Below are 26,325 nucleotides of genomic sequence, written 5' to 3' on the forward strand. Positions count from 1 at the left end.
GGGAACTTTGCTAGTGAAATTCTTTCCTAAGGAATAATCTACAATTGAAAAGTCTAACAGAATTCCAGACAACAGAGAGGGCAAAGATGCATTAGTTCATATGGATTTTTTTTTTTCCTTTCTTTCTTTTTCCTTTTGGGCAGATGACAAAACACAGGATAAATCCTTTGGTTTGTGTCCAGTTTTCTTTTTCTCTCCAAAGAGAGACGAACGAGACTATTGGTTTGTGTCCAGTTTTCAATTTAAGTTCTACAAGGGATGGAACTCAGCGCTTTTCTTGGAAATGAGACTACCTCATAACAGATTTCACTGTCAGGAAATTGCTCTCCACCCTGATATTCAGATCACATGTCTTTCTGTGTACTTTATCCCACTTTCCCACTAACAATTCTATTCAACTATTCACACTTTGATTCAATGCATCCTATTTCTTGTCTGTTTCAAGAAGACAGATTTCCCTTTCAGATTAAATATGAATTCCTTGAAATCCCATTTAGTTGTCTCCCCAGTAATATCGTGAAAAACATAATTCTACACATTTTACTGTACGAAGGAGATTCCTGAAGTTGCTTTAGGACATATTTGTATTTCTCACACCACAAGGCCTTACTTCCTGTAAATTCCATTCCCACTATTACTTTTATACCAAGGGTCTTTGTGGCATTTTTGTCTTTGGATTCTCTTCTCCAATTTCTACCCCAAGTTATACATACTTGTATTCTACAAGCTTCTCCTAGGCTCATCTTCTCATTATCTTTTCGTATTTCTAATCTTTCCAAGTCCCTTTAATTAATGCCTCTGGTTTCCTTTTGGTCTAAAATTTATTCCAGTTGTAAACTAAAAATGAATTTCACTAATATCCAAGTTTATCTTTGTTTTCTTAACCATTAAGTACACAGATGCAACCCAGATGTAATAATCTTTTACTCTTATAGTCATGCTGCAATTTCATAACTATAAATTCCAATAAAACTAGGAAAATTTAATTTTAATATGTGAGATCACCAAGTATCGAACTGCCATAAGGTATAAATTAGGCCAGGTATATACAGAAATACACATATACATTCCAATAACACTGAAGAGTTCCAAGTGTTTTTTCTTTAGTTATTGCTAGATGTTTCAAAACACAGCATAAAACTGGTCAACACAAGAGCCCTGTATGGCAGTGACAAGATGGAATGGAAGTGGGATGAAAGGCACAGAGCTCATAGTAAGACACAGCTCACCGTGGGAACAAGTACAGCCAAATTTAGGAGCACTGAGGGTTCAAACAACAATGTGGAGCCGCTGGTTTTCTGCACTGAATATAGAAATAGTAGTTAATAGCATATATTCAGCCTTTCCACAGGACATCGTACTGGTCCTACCCAAGTACAAAAGACCCATTCAGTCATCTCAAGAGAGTAAGTTATCCCAAGGCAAGAATGGGCAACTGATGGCTAGACGTGTCCACAGCCTTTCTGTTTAGTGAGGTTCCACTGAAGAGAATGACAACTTTGTGGCCGACACAGGACACAGGTGATGCTTAGGTTTGTCTTTCATCAAACTAAACAACAGAAAAATTTTCAGCCTACAGAACTCAGCAGGGCTGAATTAAATAACCACTATGTCAATTAGGTGCAAAAAAGGGGTTGCGAGTAGGATTAAGGGTCTTGTAACTCAATTCGAGAGGCTAGAAAACACATGTTTTTGGAAAAAAAATTAGATTGTTTAATTCCTTTTCAGAGAAACAAAAATTCCAACCACCCATTGACAATACCCCAATCATCCAACAGCTAGTCAATGCATAGTCCTCTGCAACTGGCTGGGAATTTTCTTCCTCCAGAAGTGCTCAATTTTCATTGCCAATGTTCTTGGTAGATTCACTTTTTACTGAAAAAATAAAAAAAAATAAGTAAACATACAGTCAAGTGTTTATACTGTTTCTGTTTAGCCTGCTCTGTTTTCCCCTCTTCTCTCCTCCCTTCTGATGCATACCAACAGCACTGCTCACAGGGACAGGCCAACCATGTCATGTCTCAGGCAGCCGGGATATACAATTCTGGCCACAATAAATAGAGAAATGATGTCTGAAAGTGGCAATTATATTTTGTGAGGTAACATCCTTCCTGATTGTGTGGAAGACTTGGGAATGGTCACTTCACAGTGTGGTTATGAGCCCATCCTTGCACCACTGAATAGATCACTATTATCAGATTGGCTAGCCAAGTGTGGTTGCAATACATTTTTCCATGATTTTTTTTAAACTTAAAATTGAGGGTCAGTATATGTTGAGTGAATGTGGGCTGACAGAAGACTAGCTAATCGCCATCTCCTTCCTCTCACCCGAAAGAAGACTCAGAGCAGAAATGGTGTTCCTGTAAAAGAACTGTCTTGACTAGAGCAAGCAAGTCTATGATTACTCACTAAACTGACAGTTCCTGAGGAAAGAGACTGGAACCTTTCCTCCCTGTATCTATCCCACCAGTACACCACGCTTGCTGAATCAATGTAAATGCAAGTCACTCCATCTTTTAAAAAGTTATCTTTTTAAATCTGCAAGATGAGAACCAGAGCGATTGCTCTGTTTATTTCATTGTACAGTGAAGCTAAAGGAAATAATATACAAAAACACTAAGAAAATTAAGGTTTAAATACAGATGATTTTGCTTGAGGCTTATAGCAATCTATCTCCATTGTGCAGACAAGAAAAATAAAGCTCAGAGAGGCACAGTAAATGCCAGAGAGCTGGTGCTAGAACCATAAACCTGGATCTTGCCTCATATTCCAATCGCCAAGTTCTTTAGGGTTTGCCGATGGCACCTAAATTTAAGATTGTACCAGCAATCAAACTGGTGTTTACTGAGTAAGGCCTTGAAATAGCTTCCATCCAAGATATGTCCCAATCCTCGTGGAATTTTATAAACCCTAGTAGAGTCCCGCAAGCGTCTCCATGATATTACAAGTTAGTTGTTTTCTCTTCTGGCTTTTTCTGCACTTTATGCAAACCCTACTATATAGTACCCTCTGCACCGTAACGTCTACATCTGTGTTCCTGTGCCTGAGATCCATCCCCATACCCCACCCCACTACCACACACACACACCCTGAAAGAGAAAGGAAGAAAAAGAGGGGTAAGGAGGAACGAGGGGAGGGGAGAGGGAGGGAGAATGGATGAAAAGATTCACTGGCCTAACAATAGACTGATGTATGCGTAGCTGCTATGCCAAGTGTTTTTACTAATTCAAGTAATCAATTTTGGGTTGGATTGCTTCTCAAAGGCAGAGACATTTTCTAATTTTGAGTTATCTTAGATTGACAGAGAAATATATTTTGCTGGTATTTTTAAATTAATGGGGCTTTGTACTATTTGGCATTGCAGTTTGGGGAAGACTTTCCCTTTCTTTGCTTACTGAAGTTGCCCCGTTTTCTTCTTTTAGTAGGGCTCCATTCTTTTTTTCCTTAGACTGAAAAGCAGCATGCTTTTATTGAGTCATTTAACTGACTAGTTAATTTTGGCAAATGAGCACCTGTGAAGCAAATAAGACCATTTTGAACGCTTCACACTGGATTGATACATGCAAAGACGGGGATCAACACTCTTCATCTCCAATCTAATGGGCCCCCTTAATTGTTCAACCTATTACAGTCAACCTTTGGCATTCCTCAAAAAGCAAACAAACAAACAAAACTTGCCTACTGCCCATCAATATAGGCAGACTTTTGAAAAAATAAATTATGGCAATCTACAATCACAGCAAACATTATAACAACCATCAACTGTGAAAACTATTGAATGCCAGCCCAGAAACACATTTCCCAAAACTAGAAGAGAGACACCTTGTGCTATGAACTCAAGATTAAAATCCAACCTTTTGGCTCCACAGAGAGAAAGAATTTCAAGGCTTTCCAAAGAAAATGCCCTGTTCTTATATAAGCCTCCTCCTGCATTAAGAGACCACCCTGCAGAATAGCCAATGCTGTGAGAAGGTACAAAAAAACAAACAAAACAAAACAACAACAACAACAAAAACCAGATACCTTGACGCGCTCACACAAAGAAATGCATGTATAGGAAGAACTGCCATTATTTTTAAGGTACGTGTATTTATGGTGTGACAACACTGGTATGGGCCTTAAAATCCTGCCAGATCCTCTTTGGTTCTTTGCTACAGCAGCTCTAAATGATCCTCCATGCTGAAAGCACAAGTCACTCGTGCTTCCTGTAAATACACCCAACATCATATACCCAACTGAAAAATAGAAATTTTACTTAAGAAGTTTCCAAGTGCACTATAAAAGTAGCCCTTTCTTTTCGCTTCGTTACAGGAAGCCTTACTCCAATGTGCATTCCTAAACAAGGTGAAAGAGGAGCTGTGTGTGCCGTGTTTATTTACACAGACAATGTTTGCCCTGGCTAGTAATCCACATTACTAAACAACTTTCCCTGAAACCAACCTTTAGAGAGAGAGCTATGTGAATTATATTAAGGAAAAAGTCAGGTTTTACACAGCTTTAAAAAAAGTGGAACTGGTCGTTTAAAACTGAAATTTCTAATCTAATTTGAGAAAATAAAGTTGGATATTTTCTCAAATTGAGAAGACTATAAAGTCAAGAATTAACCTCAAGATTTAGAAACCTATAATTGATTATTAGAAACTTCATGTTTGTTAATTAACTATCTAGTTTCAAATTGTGGCACTGATAAAATTTTGGCCACTTGGAAAAAAAACTTTTTATTATTGACTTTTGCCAAGAAAAAAAGATATTACATGTACATATAGAGAATATCTTACAACAAAGGTTACTGCCTGCTATAGTCTATAATGCTGGCATAACAATAAAACCTGAACCACATATTTCAAATATTTTCTTAAAAAACAGAGTTAAATCCAATCCAAAGATTTTTATGGTCCTCTGGAGTTTGTTACAATGAAACTTGGCCTGCACCTATAATTCTTAGCTGAAAGTGGTATCTAATGGTTTTGACTTAAGGTAAGTAACCTCTCTCCCTTTTTAAAAGTAATTTCTGGATTTCATTCAGCCTCTAGACTCTGCATTCAGAAACACAATTAGCTTACTTCAATCAGTAGTTGTAAATATGGATAAGTCATTTTATATACTAAACTTTCAGACACACCATTTCTGGTTTTAATACTTCTTCCCAACTCCACTACTCAACAAAGAGGGAAAAGTATATATTTTTAAAGAATCACTAAAATGCGAAGGAAACAAAATCAAAGAAAATAAAAACAGTGGGTTTAAAAATAAAGGAGATAAAGGGTCAAGGCAATTATGCTTGAGCCTTATGGCACATTATTCTAAATGCAGTCCAAATTTTAAACATAATATCCGTTGCAGCATTTCCCTTTCTATAAGATACTAAAAACGTTTGCAATCCCTCAATTTAGGAATCTCTAAAGAAAGTTCTAACTAGGAAGTAAATTTATCTGATCAGGACAGACTGTTACTTAAAGACTATTGGCCTAAAAGAAGACAAAAACACACAGAACTCCAATAAGGCAGAGAATGTCCTTTCATAGCCAGACATTCAAACTGGTTCATTCATTTTAAATTGATAGTATAAGCTTACATGCTCTCAAACAGGACAGAGGTAGCAGCTCATTCATTTGGTTGTTTACAGTACTAACTATAGCTATACAGTAAATTCAGTTAAGAGTGTAAGTACAGTGGGAAAACACATACAGAAATCAAGACAGTCCTAATTGCTTCAGTTTCACTAGAGTAACTCTGAGCATTACAGGAACAAATTCACACTTACCTTGGTGAAGAACTTTTATGTCATTACTGGATTCTTTCAAAACCACATGTAACGTTGGGTACTCAATGATCACTTTGTTCCTCAAATTGTCAAGGAGGCTTTTGTGAGGATCCAGTTCATAATATCTTATAATAATAAAAAAACAAGCAAAAATCATTTATTAAAAATTACAAATATAACAGAGTCCCATACATTAACTTTTTTATAATTGTGATGCATTAATTCAGTAGTTATATCCTTATAATGTAGTAAGTTTAACACCTCTAAGAAAAAAACACAGGTTAAGAGCTATTATTATAGAGGCTCTAAGCTAAATCAAAAGTATGTAAAATAATTTGACATTAGGAAAGCTCTAGAATAAGTCATTCATTTTCACATCAAGTAAGGAATAAAGGCTAACTTTTACATAATATCTATGTTTAATGTATCATAAAATTTTCTTGGATAAAACAATGACTACCTAAATTCAAATTCCTCAAATACACTTAGTTTGAGCCTTAAAAGAAAAACAAACACTATTTCATGATAAACAACTTCTAGTAAAGTATGGCAGTAAAATAACTGGCTACAAAATACTTCTATAAAAAGTTCATTCTAACCATAGTTTCCAGAAATTTACATTGACATCCAATTATGTTTGCTTTCCTCTATTTTGAAATTTAAAACAAAAACAGGTTTGGGTTTCTGAATGAGGCAAAAGCACAAATTTTAAGAAACACGGAGTTTACCGATAGCATGACATAGTTGTCACCACCAAGTAATTAGATGCTTATATTCTTTAAGGTATGAAATGCTCAAGTCATCACTTAAAAAAAAAAAAGAGTCGATTAAAGATGCATTCCCCTAACATTCTCCTTTGCCTGTTTTCTGAACTAGGAGAGAAAGGGGTGGAATTTCAGTTAGCTCACAAGGAGGTTATGGGACTGTGTTGGCAGGTGACTGTCACGTCATTTCAAAGAGGAAAAAGTAGAGGATGTGCCCACCGGTGCAGCACAACTTTTCTTCTCCATGTCCACCCGTGACAGATGACCGTCACAGGCACAACACGTGTCCCCAGGGGTACCCAGCCTGACAGCTGCAACTCCATCCTTCTCACTCCCGCTCAGAAAAGCACACTGGAATAAACGTGACCAAGAGCGAGGTGTTTGCTGGGGTAACGTCTGAATCTGCTGTAATTGTTTTAAGACCAAATCATTCACAAACTTTGGTGTCTCTTAATTAGTAACAAATTATTTGCTCCATAACTTGGAGCTGATGGAGACATGCCGCACACTTCCTAAGAACTCCTGACGCAGGGATTTGTGTCCTAAGTATTTCCCATGTGACAGTTGTAAAATAAGGGAAAACAGAAGTGCTTAACAAAACGCAAAGTCAAGCAAAATGCAAAGCCCACTGTAAGAACTGATGTCTTTTTAAGAAGTAGGTGACAAGTGAGAGAACAACTGTAAAACCAAGACTTTACTGATGATTGCCTGACCACAAACACCACCCCTGGAATTAAATTCTTCATTTTAGAATCACAGAATATTTTTTGTTGAAAAGAAGCTTGAAATGCCACATACTCAGTTTTCCTAAACCAGGAACCCAAGCGCGGATAGGCCACAGACGTATACATTCTTTCCCCCATGTAGTGTGTAACACAGATGTGCTTACAATCCTTTAAAAGTGGTTCCAGCATTCAAAGACTAAATGCTTCACATCTTTTAAACATCATTTCCCTTTGAAATAAGCAGTATTGTTTTTAAAGTTAGCAGTAATTACACAAAAGAGAAAAATGAGATTGAATTAGATATCAAAGTATAAGATTAACTTACCAAGTAAAATATAAAGGGGTATAACTAAGTTTTTCTTAGGAGAAAACAAGACTTGAATTCTCATACAGGAACTTTTCAAATGGTATACTACAAACACTTGCAGTAACTTAGCTTCTGTGCATTTAAACTGAATTATAAGGCTTCTAAGAGAAATTTGCCAAATAAGGGAATGTTTTCTACTTATTTCAGTTTTTGATAGTTTTCAGTGTATACTTAATGTTTTAGGTATTTTATTTCCTTTTATAATATTAAAATCTTCATTAGGTTTCTCTAGGTTTCCAAAGTAGGAGCAATTAAAAAAAAATTCTTCAAAAGCCACACAGTTACCAGTGCCTAATATTATTGCTGATACAGTATAAAATATGTTCTCAGCAGAGGAACATTTAGAGATACTTAAAAATAACTATGTAATAAGTTATATATTATTTCAATCTTAAGACTATAATGATTACACTCCCTAAATTAAAAAAAACCACATTTGGTCCCTATGTCATATGCCAAGCAGGCACTGTATAAAGCACTGAGGATGCAAATATTTATAAGAATTTATAATGAATTATTTTAAAAACATTTTGTCCAAATGCAATGAAAATCTGGTATGTTTTGTGGTTTGGTTAGAAGCAGTGAATTTTATTTAGTGTTTACCCTAAAATGTTGCAAACTTCTAATCAAGGCAATATTGCTTTATTGTCAGTAAGCTTCTAGGCCTCAGCTTTCTGTTAATTAAAGAAGCCAGACTTCACTTGGTAATCTTTTAGTTGAAATTCTGAGTTTCTTTGATTTTTCTACTACTAGTGGTTACTCTTTTTTTTTTTTTTCATTTATTTGTTTATTTATTTTTTTTAAGTCAAGTTGTTGTCCTTTCAATCTTAGTTGTGGAGGGTGCTGTTCAGCTTCAAGTTGTTGTCCTTTCAGTCTTAGTTGTGGAGGGTGCAGCTCAGCTCCAGGTCCAGTTGCCGTTGCTAGTTGCAGGGGCACAGCCCACCATCCCTTGCGGGAGTCGAACTGGCAACCTTGTGGTTCAGAGGACATGCTCCAACCAACTGAGCCATCCGGGAGCTCCGCGGTAGCTCAGTTCAAGGTGCCGTGTTCAATTTTAGTTGCAGGGGGCGCTGCCCACCATCCCTTGCGGGAGTCGAGGAATTGAACTGGCAACCTTGTGGTTGAGAGCCCACTGGCCCATGTGGGAATCGAACCGGCAGCCTTTGGAGTTAGGAGCATGGAGCTCTAACAGCCTGAGCCACCAGGCCGGCCCCACTAGTGGTTACTCTTAGTCGACTATTAAAATTAGCCAATGATTGAAAAGTAAACTATGTAAACTGTTTATAAAGGAAGGCTATCGAACACATATGGGAGTAACATTTTGTGGACTTGGAATTTAATTAAATGGAACAGTAACTTTTAGTGATTGCTTGGGTTTGGAGTCCAGCTCTTTGAGTTAAAGTCTTGGCTCCATCACTTACGGGTCTAGGATTCTGGACAAGCTACTTAACTTCTCTAACCCCTAGTTTCCATGCTTGAAAATGGAGATAATGACAGTTATCACTTTAAAGTTATTGTGAGGGCTAAATTATAAAACACAGAAACTATTCGCTCATTTACTTAAGCCATGAACACTGTTTTACATTTGTATTTACCTAAAGTAACAACACGTTCTTATAGAAACTTGAGCTCAGGACAAAGTCATTGAACTTCTAACAAAGAATGCCACTTATTGTGTGAGTACTGAAACACATATTTGCCTTTTTATGCATTTTGCATTTTAAATGTAGCCTTGCAACTTTCAGCACAAACTTTAAACCATTATTTGATATCACATTTACTTCCAAGAGGATAATAGTACTTCGAATGTTTCTGTTTCCATTATTTTGAGGCAAGTTGTACAGTCCAGCTTGGCACCGCCTAAAACATTTAGGCTTTAGCTCCTTTGCAAGCCATTAAGTCACTGAATCCTAAGAGACTGCTGTATCTTTTTGAAATTTTCACACACTCTGGTGTTTCCATTAGTAGAATGGCTCTGCTACCATAAGACAAACTACTTAGGTTGGGAAGAATTAAGACACCAACATTTGTCTCTCTCTTAGCCTTCGGGACCCTCTCAGACATTTCCTCTTGTTATTTCACTTGCTTACCCTCACAAGCTTGCTCGCTGACCCTGCTCCAGGCCGCTCACAGGGGCATGACAAGCGCAGCAAGGCTCAGCAGGCTAAACAGGTGTTACAGTGACTGACATATAAATAAAAGCTGTCTCCAACTCAAGGGTATGCTTTTAATCTTGGCTCTGTTACTAACTTTCAAAGAAACTGGCCACGTTCTTGAACTTCTTTCTCTGCACTTTATTAGCAATTTAGGATTTTTAAAAAAAATTTCTCATAACTCAAAAGAAGACAGAATTTTTTTAAAGTCACAAGCTACTTTATTTTCCATCTGATCACTGACACCTCTTAAAGATAATCTCCCCTTTCCATCCCCTAAAAAATATTGAAACCAAATTTGAATATTCTCCAAATTTAACAATACAAGTCCCTACGTTACAGAACTTTTCTACCATAAAATAAGGTCACTGGATGGGGTGACCACTAAGATCTCCCCAGCTCTAAAAGTCGCTAAGTTTTGATATTTATCTGCCAAAGGTAACACTTAACTACATTCTTAATAGTCATATTTATTTCTTAATCTAGGTTTCTGGGTTAAAAGTACAATTAACTGATTCCAAATGTACAAAGTTAAATCTATGGCTCTTTAAAAAAAAAAAAATCAGTTTAATGTTATCTGATAGCTAAAGGTTTTTAAAGTATGGCTCATCGTGGCATAACTGAATTCAGTAAGGTTCCCAAATCAACTGTAAACTAAATGTTTTAGATTCACACATATAAAATTCCTTTAAAATTACACAATCTTAAAAGTACTAAACTCACTTTAAGAGTAGGAAGAGAATGGATTAAGTGACCAAATTAGCTTTCAAAATACAAATGAAATGGGAGAAAACAGATTGTTAATGAAGACCCAGAATAGGGAAAAAAAAGATACATAACTCAAACTAAAATATATAAAAACAAACTAAGCACAGGGGTCAGTTTTAAGTCTTCTGTTTAGAAGAAAGAGGTATTATTTAAAATTTCTTCAAATAACACTTGTGTTGACAATTTTTGCAACTCACACTGCCTGTCACATGAGAAACAGATCTTGTCCAAGTTAAATTTTTTCTTATCTAATCTTTTAGATTTCATATTTAAAAAATTACAGTAATTAAATTAGTGGTTTGCTGCACTTTGTTTTGGGGCTTTAATGCATCCACGTAGACAAGGAACACATGGGGCACCAGTCATGAGTTGGTGAGTGCAGACATACGCCTCCATTCAGAAAGCTCAGCAGTTCCGAACTGTACTGGTGAATGACCCTAGTCTATCCATGATATGAAAGCTTTGTGATGTGGTAAAATAAAGTGACCAATTATACATTTTAAAACATGCCTTAAAGAGGACCTTAGAAGGCTCTTATTTGTTCTAGATACCATTTGTTCTTTTCTTATCCTCACTGGTAAGCTACTTTTAAATCCAGAAGGCTTGGGTTCCAATCTCATCACTGGTCCTTACGAGCTGTGACTCCTCAACAGTACTCAGTTTTCCTCATAAGTACAACAATGGAGGAAAACTGGTGAAGATTAAATGTAATAGGTGAAAATGTTTCTAAAGTGTAACTTGCCAAACTAATATCAGGTAAGATTTTTACACTCCAAAGGTAATTTAGCACCTCTAGCAGGGAAACGACACATTTATCAGGAATTATGTTCATGATCTGTGACAAGACTAGTTAGCAGAAAAAGCATAAACTTTGTAGACAAACAGCACTGAGTACAAATCCTGGCTTGGTAGCTGTAACTTGGTTTCTTCGAGTAAGTCAATTTCTCAGCGCTAAAGATTCCTATCTTGTAATACATATATATATTATGCACTTCATTAGAACTAATGCATGTGAACATGTTATAAACCCAGTGCCTGGCATTCATTCATCAATTAATTCCTCAAATATTTATTTAGGGTCCACCACGTACAGGTAGTCTGCTAGGTAACGGAAGTTCATAGAAATAAATCTCACAGTTTAATGGGGGTGCCAGTCAAATAAACACGTACCACATTTTATTAGGATGAGTGTCACAATAGAAATCTAAAGTAGATACCCAGTAAACATTCTCTCTTGTGCCTTATCTACCTCCAATTGTTCTCTGAGGCTGCACAGTGCCTTCAATATACAGGCACTTTATTTGCTAAGCCTCGTTACCCCCTCAATTGGTTTTCTCCATGGATTTTCCCTTTTCCTCCATGGATTTTCTCCTAATTAACATAGGGAATTTTAATTAGCCTTACTCTTGTTAACAAATATATGTCTCCTCTGGTGCTAAACTGAATGCAAGAGTCTGATCAGTACAGATTTACACCTCAATCTTTATTGGGAAGTATTGCTTTGTAAAATATTAGGTTCATCAGAGAAACTTTTGCTTAAAGGTTAAATGAGTTAACTATATCACAGACTTATATTATTTTAGACCTAGCAAGAACTACTCTAGCCTTTTTTTTGTCTTTCAGGTGAGGGCACTGAAGCTCTGAGATGTATTTTACTCAGAGTCACTTGAGGAGATGAAGAGTTGGGACTATAAAGCAGATTTATTGAATTCCCTTACTCACCTGTGTGCTTGCTCACTTAGTCCTCACTGAACACATACTTACTGAGGCCTACCATGTACCAGACACCTGCTAAGCAGTGGGAATACAATGGTGGACTATTAGGTATTCACTAGAGGTGAAAAGACGAAGACTGTCTAGTTAGAAAGTATCCGTACAAGGTAGATAGTCAGAAATAAGCTAGGGGTCTACAGGACTGAGCAGAGAGTGGATATGGGAATACACATAGCATTCACAGTTTTGATACTTATGATAAATTATAGTGACAGGTCTGGTTGGAGAGGTTGAAGCTCTTTGGCTAAAATGAAATACCTGAATTTACCTAGAAATTTCAAGTAATCATATCATTATTCCATCTGAAGAGTATATATAGTTGGCTACAAACTGTTATGCAACATAACCAGAGTGGGAAATTTAGTAGATTAACTAAAGAATAGATCCAAAATGATGTGATGGTCAAATTCTTAGCAGATTATAAACCTACAATTTCCACAGTGATGCTATCATTTCAAATAAATACTATTTTGGTTAAGGGAATTATGTGAAATATAAAATGACAGTTTTCTCTAAAAACTTGGGAAATATATTTGAACTCTCAACTTGATGTTACATTCAATTGCTTCAAGCAGAATGCCATACATGAAACCCATTCCATCACTGATGTGTCATCTTTGAGCTGATAAAAACATTTAACACCCCTCGCTACAGATATCCTTTGTATGTGAGGACACTCTGCAAGTTGATTCTAACATTTTCTAATCATCAAATGATCCCTTGCTTCCTTCATTCTAGAGTCTAGATCCAAAATGTGGACAAAGGTTAATACCATTTTGAGATGTACTCATCCTGATCATGACTCTAATATTGAAAAACAATCAACAATCCCAAAAATGCAAAACAAAGAACATGCATTATGGGCATTTACGGCCCTGAGGGGCAGGTTTTGTATTGCAAGGAACATACCAAGGGTCTGGAGGCAGGCAGGCCTAGCTTTGGATCTAGTTTCCACCAGTTAGCGGTTACAAAGATACAGGCAGGGCTCTCTATGCAATCATAACACACTTATAATGTATAATGTAACAACCATAATGTACATAAAATGCTTAACATGGTACCTAAAAAAACAGTAGAAGGCACTCAATAAGAGCTTGTCATTACTACCTATTATGCTTCATAAAGTCATCTATTAGTCGCTAGATTTAACCTTGATTTTAACTCAACCTTGCAACAAACATGTTTTGTGTGTGTTTGAGAAAACTTATTCAGGTCTTCATATTTTTTTGCATATATATAACCTGAAATAATTTTGAAAAACAATGATATTTTTGTACATTTTAAAATAGACATATATAATTTAACTTACAATCTTTACTCACAAGTTTAAACAGATGCAAAGAATATAATTTATGGTATAATGTAAATACTGATTATTTAAAATGAAACAGTTACAAGCTATATATGTGTATGTATATATAAGCTCTTCCTTAACATTTAGAGATCTAATAAGGTTTCCTTTTCTCCTTGAACTTGTATTTCTATTCCAATTCTCCACAGAATTTTATTCTAAATAATACATTTATGCTTGAAAATCTTTTACTGATTACCCAATCATATTTATCTGTAACAAATATGTATGTCAGCTAAAAACTTAATTTTTAACCTATGACTTTAAAGCTTTAAATGTTAAAATTTCTTCTGAATTGAATAATTTTAACTATTAGTATAAAATTGATCAAAACACACACATTACATTTAAAGTAAATTTTTTAAATTAATTCTAAATTGTAGTTTACATAGAATATTATATTAGTTTCAGAGGTACAACCTAGTGATTTGACATTTATATAACTTATGAAGTGATTACAACGATCAGTCTAATAACCGTATGTCACTGTACAGAGGTAGGATATTATTGACTACATTCCCCTATGCTGTATATCATATTCCTGTCACTTATTTTTTAACTGGAAGTTTGTGGGTCTTAATCCCCTTCACCGTTTTTGCCCATCCCCTCATCCCCCTCCCCTCTGGCAACCATCAGTTTGTTCTCTGTATCTATCAGTCTATTTCTGTTTTGTTTGCTCATTTGTTTTGTTTTTCAGGTTCCACATATAAGTAAAATCATACAGCATTTATCTTTCTCTGTTCACTTTATTTCACTAACACCCTCTAGGTCCATCCATGTTGTCACAAATGGCAAAATTTCATTCTTTTTTATGGCTGAGTAATACTCCATTATACAGATACATATACACACATGTATCACCTCTTCTTTATCCACTCATCATCTATCGGTGGACACTTATGTTGCTTGCATATCTTGGCTATTGTAAATAATGCTGCAATGAACACAGGGGTGCTTATGTCTTTTTAAATTATTGTTTTTATTTTCTTCAGATAAATACCCAGAAATAGAATTGCTGGGTTTATAGTTTAATTTTTTGAGGAATCTCCATACTGTTTTCCTAAAATAAAATTTTATTGGAAATGCATCTCTTAATGTGATAGGTGAGCACTGATGATGGTATCTTTTACTACACGCAAGACTGTTTACTACTGATTCTTAGATTAAGTAATTTCTCCCCCTTTTTTTTCTGTAGTATTTATTAACAGAACCAAATTCCAAAAGGAAAACAAGAGGAAGCTTAAGTAATCCCATCTAGACAGCACAGTGTTTTTATTAACTAATCCTTCATTCTTCAGTTATTTTCAAGGGATCTAACTAAAAGGCAACAGTGATCTTTGGCTACTCACGTAAGACAAGGCATCTGAAAGTAGTTACTATCATTCTTAGGAATTCTGGAATTCCTTTAATGTTCTCTGATATATATTTAATTCTGTATCATTATTATAAAAATAATCTTAACTTCCAAGATATTGTTTTCTAATGGCAGGACATTTTTAAATAATCTTTTAAATATTTATTACATATACATTTCCTATTTAGAATAACCTCAAAGCATATTTTTCAATTATTCTCTATAAGTCTGAAACTATATCATTTAATGTTCCATTTCTAGTTCAATTAGGCCAAGGGTGCAGACTAATATCTTTCAGGATGTAAAAATCTGATTTAAAAAAAATCTATCCTAATATCAAATGACATATTTCTTTATAAAACTTCAACAACTCAGCTGAATAAACATCCACCAAACACTTATTACATAGAACACATGTTAGAGACACTGTATGCAATCAATCCAAAAATGTCCTCAAGGTGTTTACCATCCTGGCCAGTGTTTCCCAAAGTGTGGTCCCAGGGATGCTTTTATCAGGGTCCCCTAGGAGGCAGAGAATGTGAAAAATGTAGTTTTCTAGGTCTTATGTAACAAATGACTAAACCAGAATCTCTGAGGGTGAGCTGGAAATCTACTAGGGGTATGGGCTAGGGGAAAAGCAAGGAGGGATTTGGCAGGACTATGAGGTACGGCCGGCAAGAGACCAGGCTCTTAGAATCGACTAGGGCTGAGAGGTGGCGTCTTGCAGGCAGTTGAGTCTAGAAGGTCAGAATCTGAGCGAGTAGCAGGAACTGGGAGGTCAGCTCTGCCTTAAGGTAGCAGAGGGTCTTAGCTTGCTGGTGGATCGGTTTAGTAAGAGCCAAAGAGAGGTCAGGTGGGTGTCACCTGAAGTCTTTACATCAGCAAAATTAATTTCTCTAAAAAGGCATGAGAGAAAGTATCTTAGCTCTTAACTTCACCGTAAATTATTTTTAAATACTTCATGTTACAGATCCAAAGAAAGTAAAGCAATCTTCGTGTAAAAAATAAAATCCTCTCAGCATGGAAATAAAATCATCCAAGAGAAATAGCTCATACTTTTGCTGATTGCTTTTCAAAAAAAAAGTGTTCCAAAATTATTAACTACATCTAGCACAGTAGTAAACAACTAACAGAATCTGTGCGCGTATAATAGGGTAGTACCCTCAGGAAGAGTTATAATCTTCTGTGATGTTTATGAAATCAAAGCCTAGGCAATACTTTAATTTGGCTTGGATTTAAAGTTTAAACTCTTGCCAATTTTTGGAAGTAAAGGCAATTGGTGTATGCTTCCGTCAAGAAATGACAAGTGGGAGGCTGGTTTGCTCAGTGGTTAGAGCGCAATGCTCTTAACACCAAGATTGCTGGTTCGATTCCCACATGGGCCAGTGAGAAACAACGACTTAGCCTGGAGCTGAGCTGTGCCCTCCACAACTAGACTGAAAACAAAAACAAAAACGACAAGTCTGGAGTGTCCATGCAAAGATGCTCATGCCTTCCGTTGGGTAACTATTATGCCTTATATATTAAATATATATCTATTGTAGCATGTATCACCTATCTCCCCTTCTAGACTCTCAGCTCATTAAGGGCTAGCCTTTTAGATGCTTATGTATCCCTAGGGCTTAGCACTGTAAAAATACAGACTTGATCAATTTTAACCCACTGACACTTTAGGCCAAATTCACATATCAAATAGCCTGTCCTCTGAGTACCTGCTACTTTTTCTGAAAGAAATTTAAAGTATCCTGCCCAGTAGTTATAATTTCAATTTCAATTGCTTTCTCTCCCCCCCTTCCTCCCTCCCTCTCTCTTTTACATATTGAGAATTGAAGCTCCCAACTAGTTAAATGATATAAAGTGACAAGTGATGAATAAAAAAAAATCCTTTAGAGCAGGGACTGGCAAACGATGGTCAGCAGGCCAAATCCAGCCTACTGACTGTTTTTGTAAATAAAGTCTTACTGGAACACAGTCATACCCTTTCATTTATGTATTGTCTATAGCTGCTTATGTGCTATAATGGCAGAGTTGACAACTGTGACCGCATGACCCACAAAGCCAAATATATTTACTTTGGCCATTTACAGAAAAAGTTGTCTAAGCCATGGTATCAACACCTAGCACACAGCAGGCACACAATATTTAAGCAAATCAGTACATTACTTACTAAAAAATTAAGACTGAATTCCTACTGTGGGAAAGTCGCTAATCAGCACTGCAGGAAATACAAAGATGAAGATGCCTAAGGCAGTCTTTATCATCATATGAAATACATTTTACTGGGAAAAATATAAGAGAGGATTGCAGTACGAAACATTTTTTGAGGCTCAAAGGATAAAAACTTTACATCCAGTTGCAGGGAAGAGGTAGGCTCCACTGTATACACTGATAAACAACAGTGTACTCAGGAGAATGGAGAGGAGAGAACATACAGAAAACTCATCATGGAGGCCAACCACATAAGACAAGGTGAAAAGTACAAAGTGCAAAATGGCTCGAAGGTCTTACGCCTCTTTCTAGAAGAATGACAGCACCATAACAAGGAATGAGTATCAACATTTGTTGACAGGTTACTAGATGCTGGGGACACTGATCAGAGCTCATTTAATCCTCACTTGAAACAACACACACACACACACACACACACACACACACAGTCAGGAAGAAATGGATGTGGGGTGATGAGACCTAGACATGATGAGCTTAAGATTTAATGAGATGTGTAAGTGAAGACAGCCTACAAACCAGGATCTGGAGGTAGGAAGAAAGGTTGAAAATATGTCTTGATTTAGGAGTCATTTGTACAGAAATAACAGTTGACAACATCGTAAATTAACAAGCTCCTGAAACTTCATTCTTCCAATATCCCCTTTATGTCAAGAAATGTAAACTAACATGACTGGGTATCTGCCTCCTTGTGGTGAGTGGTGAGTCAGTCACCTGATGGAAGGATAGCTAAAATTGAACTCAGAGTACTTCCCAGAAGTATAAGACATTTTTTGGCTGAAAGAAGCTGTCAGTTTTTAAAAAGTTAATGCATAATATAATCAACTATCAGTCATATAGGGAGCTTTTGTTTTAAACATATTTCCTCCTTTTGCTGGAGAAGTAATTTCTAAGATTAAAACAGTAACTCATATTCATTGAGGCAGTTCAGCAAGATGTTGACCAGAATGTTGCATGTCATAATACATGAATAATACATATTTACTGAGAATGATTTGCTATGTGCCAGGCACTGTGCTAAGTAGCTAATAGGCATTATCTCAAAGTAATCTTCATAACAATGCAATGTCCTTTCTGTCTTGATCCCCACTTTCAGATGGGAAAACAGAAACAGTAAGTTTTCAAGGTCTGTATCAAATTTATAACATTATTTTGATTTTATAGAAAATCTACTTTGACGTAGGTCTTTGAATAAAAGCAAAAGGTTATTTCGAATATCTCAATTTGGGTTAGATTTGAGAAGCAGTGATTTAATAAATTTAGTATTTGTAATGGTGAGACTTTTGGTCTACAAAGTCAGTCTGGAAACTTTTAAAATAAGGTATACTTCTCTACAGATTATGTATTCTGGAAAAACAATGCAACTATTTCTTACTGGAATATGATATAATTTCACTCTGAAGAGATCCGAATAATAAAGAATTAGTATGGAAAGGCCATTCTTTCTGAAAATAATGTTTCTGAAAATGATGCCACTTCTACATGAAACTCAACATGCCCTAAGCCTCTCTAGGACTTAGCTCAGTGTATCAGAAAAAAAGGTCCATGTCAGGAACCTCAGTCACCTTTGGTTCATGTCTCTTTTCCCCAATATAATAGAACTGTACCCTATTAATTCTTGTATAAACTCCAATTTTTATTTATATGTGGATTAAATGTGCTTAATTACTTCTGGGCTCTCTATTCTTTTCCATTGAGCTATGTGTCTGTTTTTATGCCCGTAACATACTGTTTTGATTACTGTAGACTTGTAGTATAGTTTGGTATCAGGTACCATACCTCGAATTTTGTTCTTTTTACTCAAGATTGCTGTGACTATTGGGGGTCTTTTATGGTTCCATATACATTTTAAGATTATTTGTTCTAGTTCTGTGAAAAATGCCACTGGTATTTTGATAGGGATTGCAGTGTATCTATGAATTGCTTTGGGTAGTGTGGACATTTCAATGATGTTAATTCTTCCTATCCATGACCACGGTACATGCTTCCATTTATTTGTATCTTCTTCAATTTCTTTCTTCAGTGTCTTATATGTTTCTGAGTACAGGTCTTTCACCTACTTGGTTATATTTATTTCCCAGGGGTTTTTTTTTTTTTTGGGATGAAATTGTAAATGGGATTGTTTTCTTAATTTCTCTTTCTGATAGTTCATTATTGGTGTATAAAAATGCAACCAATTTCTGAATATTAATTTTGTATTGTGCCACTTTACTAAATTCATTTACCAATTCTAATAGATTTTTTAGTGGAATCTTTGGGGTTTTATAGTGATATATGCTACCAGTCATCTGCAAACAATGACAGTTTTACTTCTTTCTTTCCAATTTGGATGACTTTTATTTATTTTTCTTGTCTGACTGCTGTGGCTAGGACTTCCAATACTATGTTGAATAAAAATGGTGCAAGCGGGCATCCTTGTTTTATTCCTGATCTTAATGAGAATGCTTTTCCAATTGAGTATGTTAGCTGTAGGTTTGTCGTATATGGCCTTCATTATATTGAGGTATGTTCCCTCTATTCCCACCTTGCTGAGCATTTTTATCATCAATGCATACTGGGTTCTGTCAAATGCTTTTTCTTCCTCTATTGATATGATCACAGGATTTTTATCTTTCATTTTGTTTATGTGGTGTATCATGTTAATTGATTTGTGGACATTGAACCAAACTTCCATCCCAGGAATAAATCCCACTTGATCATGGAATATGATCTCTTTAATATATTGCTGACTTCGGTTTGCTAATGTTTTGTTGAGGATTTTTGCATCTATGGTCGTCATCTTTTTTTTGTAATGTCTTTGTTTGGTTTTGGAATCAGGGTACTGGTGGCCTTGTAGAATGAGCTTGAGAGCTTTCCTTCCTCTTGAATTTTCTAGAATAGTTTGAGAAGAATCAGTGTTGATTCTTTCAATGTTTGGTAAAATTCATCTGCAAAGCCATTGGATCCAGGACTTGTTTGTTGGAAACTTTTTGATTACTGATTCAATTTTGTTAGTGGCAATTGGTCAGTTCAAATTTTCTATTTCTTCTTGATTCAGTCTTTGAAGGTTGTATGTTTCTAGGACTTATCCATTTATTCCAGATTGTCCAATTTGTTGGCATATAACTGTTCATAATATTTTACATTTCTAGGGTGTCAATCGCCACTTCTCTTTCATTTCTGATTTTACTTATTTGGGTCCTCTCTCTTTTTTTCTTGATGAATCTGATAATAGGTTTACCATTTTGTTTATCTTTTCAAAGAGCCAGCTCTTGGTTTCATTGACCGTTTGTATTGTTTTTAAAGACTCTTTCATTTATTTCCTCTTTGATCTTTATTATTTCCTTCTTTCTACTCACTTTGGGCTTTGCTATTCTTTTTCTAGTTCCTTTAAGCATAAGGTTAGATTATTTTATTTCATTTTTCTTGTTTCTTGAGGTAGGCCTGTATTGCTATGAATTGCCCTCTTAGGACTGTTTTCTCTGTCCCATAATTTTGGGTTGTTGTGTCTTCATTTTAATTTGTCTCAATATATCTTTTGATTTCTTCTTTGATCTTGTTGTTGACCCATTCATTATTTAGTAGCATATTTAGTCTCCATGTGTTTGTGTGTTTTTCAGTTTTCTTGTAATTGATTTCTAGTTTCATATGATTGTGGTCAGAGAAATTGCTTGATATTTCAATCTTCTCAAATTTATTGAGACTTGTTTTTTGGCCTCACATGTGGTCTATCTTGGAAAATGTTCCATATTCACTTGAAAAGAATGTACATTCTGCTTTGGGGTGAAATGTTTTGAAAATATCAACTAAATCCATCTGGTGTAGCGTGTTATTTAAAGTTGCTATTTTCTTGCTGGTTTTATATCTGGCAGATCTGTCCATTGGTCAATGGGGTGTTAAAGTCCCCTTTTGTATTACAGTTGATTTCTCCCTTTATGTTGGCCATGTTTGTTTTATATATTTAGGTGCTCCTATGCTGGGTGTATAAATATTTATAGGGGTTATATCCTCTTGTTGGATTGATCCCTTTATCATTATGTAATGCCTCTCTTTGTCTCTTAATATAACCTTTGTTTTAAAGTCTATTTTGTCTGATATTAAGTATTGCTCCTCCAGGTTTTTTCTGTTTCCATTCACATGAAATATCTTTTTCAATCGCTTTACTTTCAGTCTCTGTGTGCATCTTTCCTACATCGTCATTTAATCTATGACAAAGAAGGCAAGAACATACAGTGGGGTAAAGACAGTTTAGTCAATAAATGGTGCTGGGAAAACTGGACAGATACATGCAAAAAACAGAAACTGGACCACCTTCTCATACTATATACAAGAATAAACTCAAATATATATTAAAGACTTACATATAAGACCCAAACTATAAAACTCTTAGAAGAAAACATAAACAGTAAACTCTGACATTGCTCTTAGTGATATTTTTTCCTAATGTATCTCCATGGGCAAGGGAAACAAAAGAAAAAATAAACAAATGGTACTACATCTAGCTAACTTTTTTTTGTATAGCAAAGGAAATCATCAACAGAATGAAAAGCCAGCCTACTGAATGGGAGAAGATATTTGCCAATGATACATTTGATAAGGGGTTAATATCCAAAATTCATAAAGAACTCATACAACTCAACATCAAAAAACTCCCTAAACAATCCAATTAAAAAATTGGCAGACGACCTGAACAGATAATTCTCCAAAGAGGCATACAGATATGGAAAGATGTTCAACATCACTAATCATCAGAGAAATGCAAATTAAACCCATGAGATATCACCTCACACCTGTCAGGATGGCTATCACCAATAACTCAAAAAAACAAGTGTTGGAAAGATGTGGAGAAAAGAGAACCCTCATACACTGTTGAGGATTGCAAATTGGTACAGTTACAATGGAAAATGGTTTGGAGGCTCCTCAAAAAAATTAAAATAGAACTACCTTATCACCTGGCAATTCCACTTCTGAGTATTTACTCAAAGAAATCCAAAACACTAATTCAAAAACATATATGCACCCCTATGTTCTTTGCAGCACTATTTACAATAGCCAAGATATGAAAGCAACCCAAGTGCCCATCAATAGATGATTAGATAAAGAACATGTGGTACATATATGCAGTGGACTAGGCCATAAAAAAGAATGAAATGTTACCATCTGCAACAACATGGCTGGGCCTACAGGGTATTATGCTAAGTGACATAAGTCAGACTGAGAAAGACAAATACCATATAATCTCACTTATATGTGGAATCTAAAGAATAAAGTAAACAAACAAACAAAACAAACAGACTTATAAATACAGAGAACAAATTGGTGGTTCCCAGAAGGGAGGGAGATGGGAGCTGGGTGGAAAAGGTGAAGGGATTAAGAAGTACAAATTAGTAGTTACAAAAGTCACGGGGATGTAAAGTACAGCATAGAGAATATAGTCAGTAATGTTGCAACAACTATGTATAATGCCAGGTGGGTACTGGACTAATTGAGGGAATCACTGCATAAATTATATAAATGTCTAACCACTATGCTGTACACCTGAAACTAATATTAAATAATATTGAATGCCAACTGTAATTGAGAAAAATAATTTTAAAAATAGATAAATGTGTTTAATTAATGGTTTCTGAGTGATTTTGGAAAGAATCAGCCCATAAAAGCTTAAACCACATCCTATCAAAACCAAGATCTTCTATAAAATCAAAGCAGCAAAGTAAACATGAAGAATAGAAAATGTATCTGTATTTCTTTATGAAAATAAATGATTCCATTAATAAATAAAAGTATAATAGAGACCTCAAATTTAATAGACTTGGGAATTACAATTGCGTGGACAGTATCAAAGCTGAGAGCATTTCAAATGCATCAGTCAATAATAACTTAAGTGAGCAGCAACACGATGGCTGCCTCCAATAGTGCTTGCGTCACCAATGGAGGCTTTTCTGCTTCAAAACCATTCATTTACTTTCTGAGAATAGAAAGCTGGTAAGAAATGATGTGGCAAGAGGGCAAGTGCGGCCTTGCGAACACAAGCACCTTATAAGACTTCTCCTCCACCCGGAATGTAAGCTCCACAGAGGCAGGAACGGTTTTCCTTCCTGATATCACCCCAATGTTTAGAACAGTACCTGGGCCATAGTGGGTACTCACCTAGGGTTTGGTGAATGACTACACAATTTCCCTTAAGAAGCCATATATTACCTTGTATAAGAAGACACAATTTCAAACCCTGTGTATTCTGGAAAGGAAACTCCCCAATTTTTTAAGGTTAGACATGTATTCATGACCACCTAAATCTAAAAATAAAAGTTGTATATGGCAAAGCTAAATCCTGGGAAACATTTAAGATTGCTCTAGCTGATTAAGTATATCATGAGATAGTTGTAAATAAACCCTCAAAGAATGGAAAACACAACCAGTGGAAATTGGCAACATCAAGTATTTGGTAAAGAAGAGACTTTACTCTGAAGTTACTGGAAAACTGTAAATCGTAGGATACATTTAAAATCAAATGTATCCTATAAGGAAACTACACGTTTCTGCCTTCTAAGCACTTTTCAGGAAATAATAAAACCCTCCTATTTAGCATGCTTATCTTAAATTAGAAACTTAACATTTTATAACCTATAATAATCTTACTTAGATGTTCTCTCAATGTACTTTCCTTTAACAGTACAACTGTAATTAAGTATACAATCAAATGTAAATGCTCATCCAAGCCTATCTATGAATGTGATATCTGGAGAACAGTGTGGTTTAAAAATATTTAATTAAAAAAAATCTATTTCTAAATGTACTCCCACAATATCTAATTTCATTATTAATGATAAGAAAATACTTGCATCACTGGCAAGTTTTGTAGAAATCAGGATAACTATATCTTGAGGGTAATTTAATCAGAAATGTAAGGGTGTACGTTACCCCAAGTTAGGTCCATCTTCAGGACCAAAAGGTACCTCAATTGGGGTTTCTGACATTATTGTCTTAAAGTGATGGCCATTGCTACTCAAAGTTAAATAGGGTGGCAATTTTTAAATCCCAAATTCCTGGACCTTCCGCTTCCTCTTTGGTGGTATTTTCATGTTACATTGAGTTCACGTAAACAACTCAAATGGGGAAATCTGAAGGCCAAGTTTTCTACATAGATAAGGTAAAGTCAAAGAACTTTTCACGTTACTTACTCTAGCTCAGGTTTAGTGTCACAACAACCAATTCTAGGTAGTCCTTAAAATTACCACCATTAATCTAGTATTCCCTGCCCTTTGGGGATAAAGAAGAGGCCCAACTTTGGTCCTCTTTGGTCCAAATTTGGGTTCCTCAAGAAGGAAGCTTATAAAATAAGAGAAAGTAAAGAACCTAAGGAAAATGAAGCACAGAGACGTGCCTAGAACTAGATCATCTGTCCTTAATTTCAGAGCATTTCTCTGACCTTTTTTTGGTTCAGGTTTACCCTCTTTGGCTCTTTGTTAAAATAAAATATACCAATCTGATGGCTATCCTCCTGTGTTCTGGTCTTTATGGATCCTGACTTCTTACCATGCTACTGCATGCAATGGTATTCCCAACCACTCCCTCTGGGTCATGTCATGCGTTTCTGCCACACTCCTAAGAAAATCCTGGTCTGCTAGGACAAGTTGAGATCTCCATCCCCTTTGCCTCTTCATAAATTTATAGCACACATTTCCAAGTTACAATGAATGCTATCTGGGCCCAAGCAGTCTGTCCTATATTATAAACTTTAAAATACCCAGTATCTTGCATTTACCTTTTATCACATACAATTTTGGTTTCCTTGAATTTGGAAGACGAGGATATTTTGCCAAAGAGTCACATTTCTTCATTGGCCACAACCCAATTTGCCTTGACTTAAAATGGAAATGTAAAAAAATCTTCCCTTTCAGATAATGGGGGAAATAAAAATAGAAACAAAAAAGAAACAAAACAAACAAGAAAACTAACAAACCAAAAGCAAAACTTTTGCTTTTAGCAATTGTACCAAAATGATACAGGATGCTTTCCTTCACTTTTGTAAAGAAGTTTAATGATCTGGTTAGCAGATTAGGTAAATAAGGTGACCATAGTCAAGTCGATGCCCAACTCATCCAAATAAATATTTTTATTTAATCCTAGAAGAGCAATCTGGTATTTCAAATACATACTTATTAATTTAAAAAATAAAATAAATAATCCCATGCATGCAGCCATTAAAACAGTAGCCAGTGGCTACTATTTGTAATTATCCAAGGTCAGTTAAGCACATACAAAGGAAATGATGAGGCTATTAATTTTATTCTCCTACTGCATTTAAGAATAATAATTTCCTGAACCGAGATGTATCGTAGTTTTACTGTCTCCCTTCCAGTCCTTCCAGATCCATTTACATATTATCCCCACATCAGCAGCCTATGACAAGGAGTGGGCAAGTGCTCAGAATGGGGCTGAAGTGTTAGAATGGTTGGACATGTCAGAAGCCTGGGAGAGCACACGTTAGTTCCATGGCCTAGAGAAGTTGAAATGAGACAACTATCCAAAAAGCAATTTCACTTTTCATAAAAACCCAAATGACGTGTTCCCATAGCAGGCTTATGAGACTGAAGCCATAGTATACGCATCAAGTATGTACCACGGATATGACACATGAATAACATTTACAAAAACTAGACAAAATATGGTGCATGTTAAGAAAGGAACTAAATTTAGAAGAGGAAACAAAGAAAAAGAAGGAAGAATGAATTAATGATTGACCAGATATAAATTCCAAGGGAGCAATGTAAATTGTTTTGTTTGAACATCAATTATACAGAATTCACTTTAGGATGATTTTTGTTAAACAGAAAAAATACACTTTTTACATGAGTATTTCTCATTAGTTACATAAGTGATTACCAGTTTCAAAAATAACTGAATTTGGTTAATATACATGTTATAACTCTGGATAACTATCTTTGCAGAAACCACAGAATTTTCTATCCTTCTCTTATTTGGACCCCAAATCTTTTGGGGGAAGGAAGGGAGTTAAAGCATTAACTGTAAGTAAATATATTGAATTAATAGGTCTAGGGAAAGGACCATGTGATAGAAAATGTCAATTTTTCATCACT

At 35.5% G+C, this 26,325-nt stretch overlaps 1 protein-coding gene across 1 annotated transcript in view; it reads right to left on the reverse strand.

Annotated features, from left to right (window-relative positions):
* Positions 1-906: 906 nt before the first annotated feature.
* Positions 907-26,325, reverse strand: part of ZNHIT6 (zinc finger HIT-type containing 6) — a 60,073-nt gene continuing 34,654 nt past the window's right edge. The window contains exons 9-10 of the mRNA XM_074335080.1: positions 5,765-5,889; positions 907-1,875 (exon numbers count right to left, since the gene is read on the reverse strand). Coding sequence (XP_074191181.1) covers positions 1,835-1,875; positions 5,765-5,889 — 166 coding nt within the window. The 3' untranslated portion in view covers positions 907-1,834. The remainder of the gene's footprint in view (positions 1,876-5,764; positions 5,890-26,325) is intronic.

The sequence above is a fragment of the Rhinolophus sinicus genome, linkage group LG06 (genome assembly GCF_036562045.2).
Source record: "Rhinolophus sinicus isolate RSC01 linkage group LG06, ASM3656204v1, whole genome shotgun sequence".
Taxonomy (NCBI): Eukaryota; Metazoa; Chordata; class Mammalia; order Chiroptera; family Rhinolophidae; genus Rhinolophus; species Rhinolophus sinicus.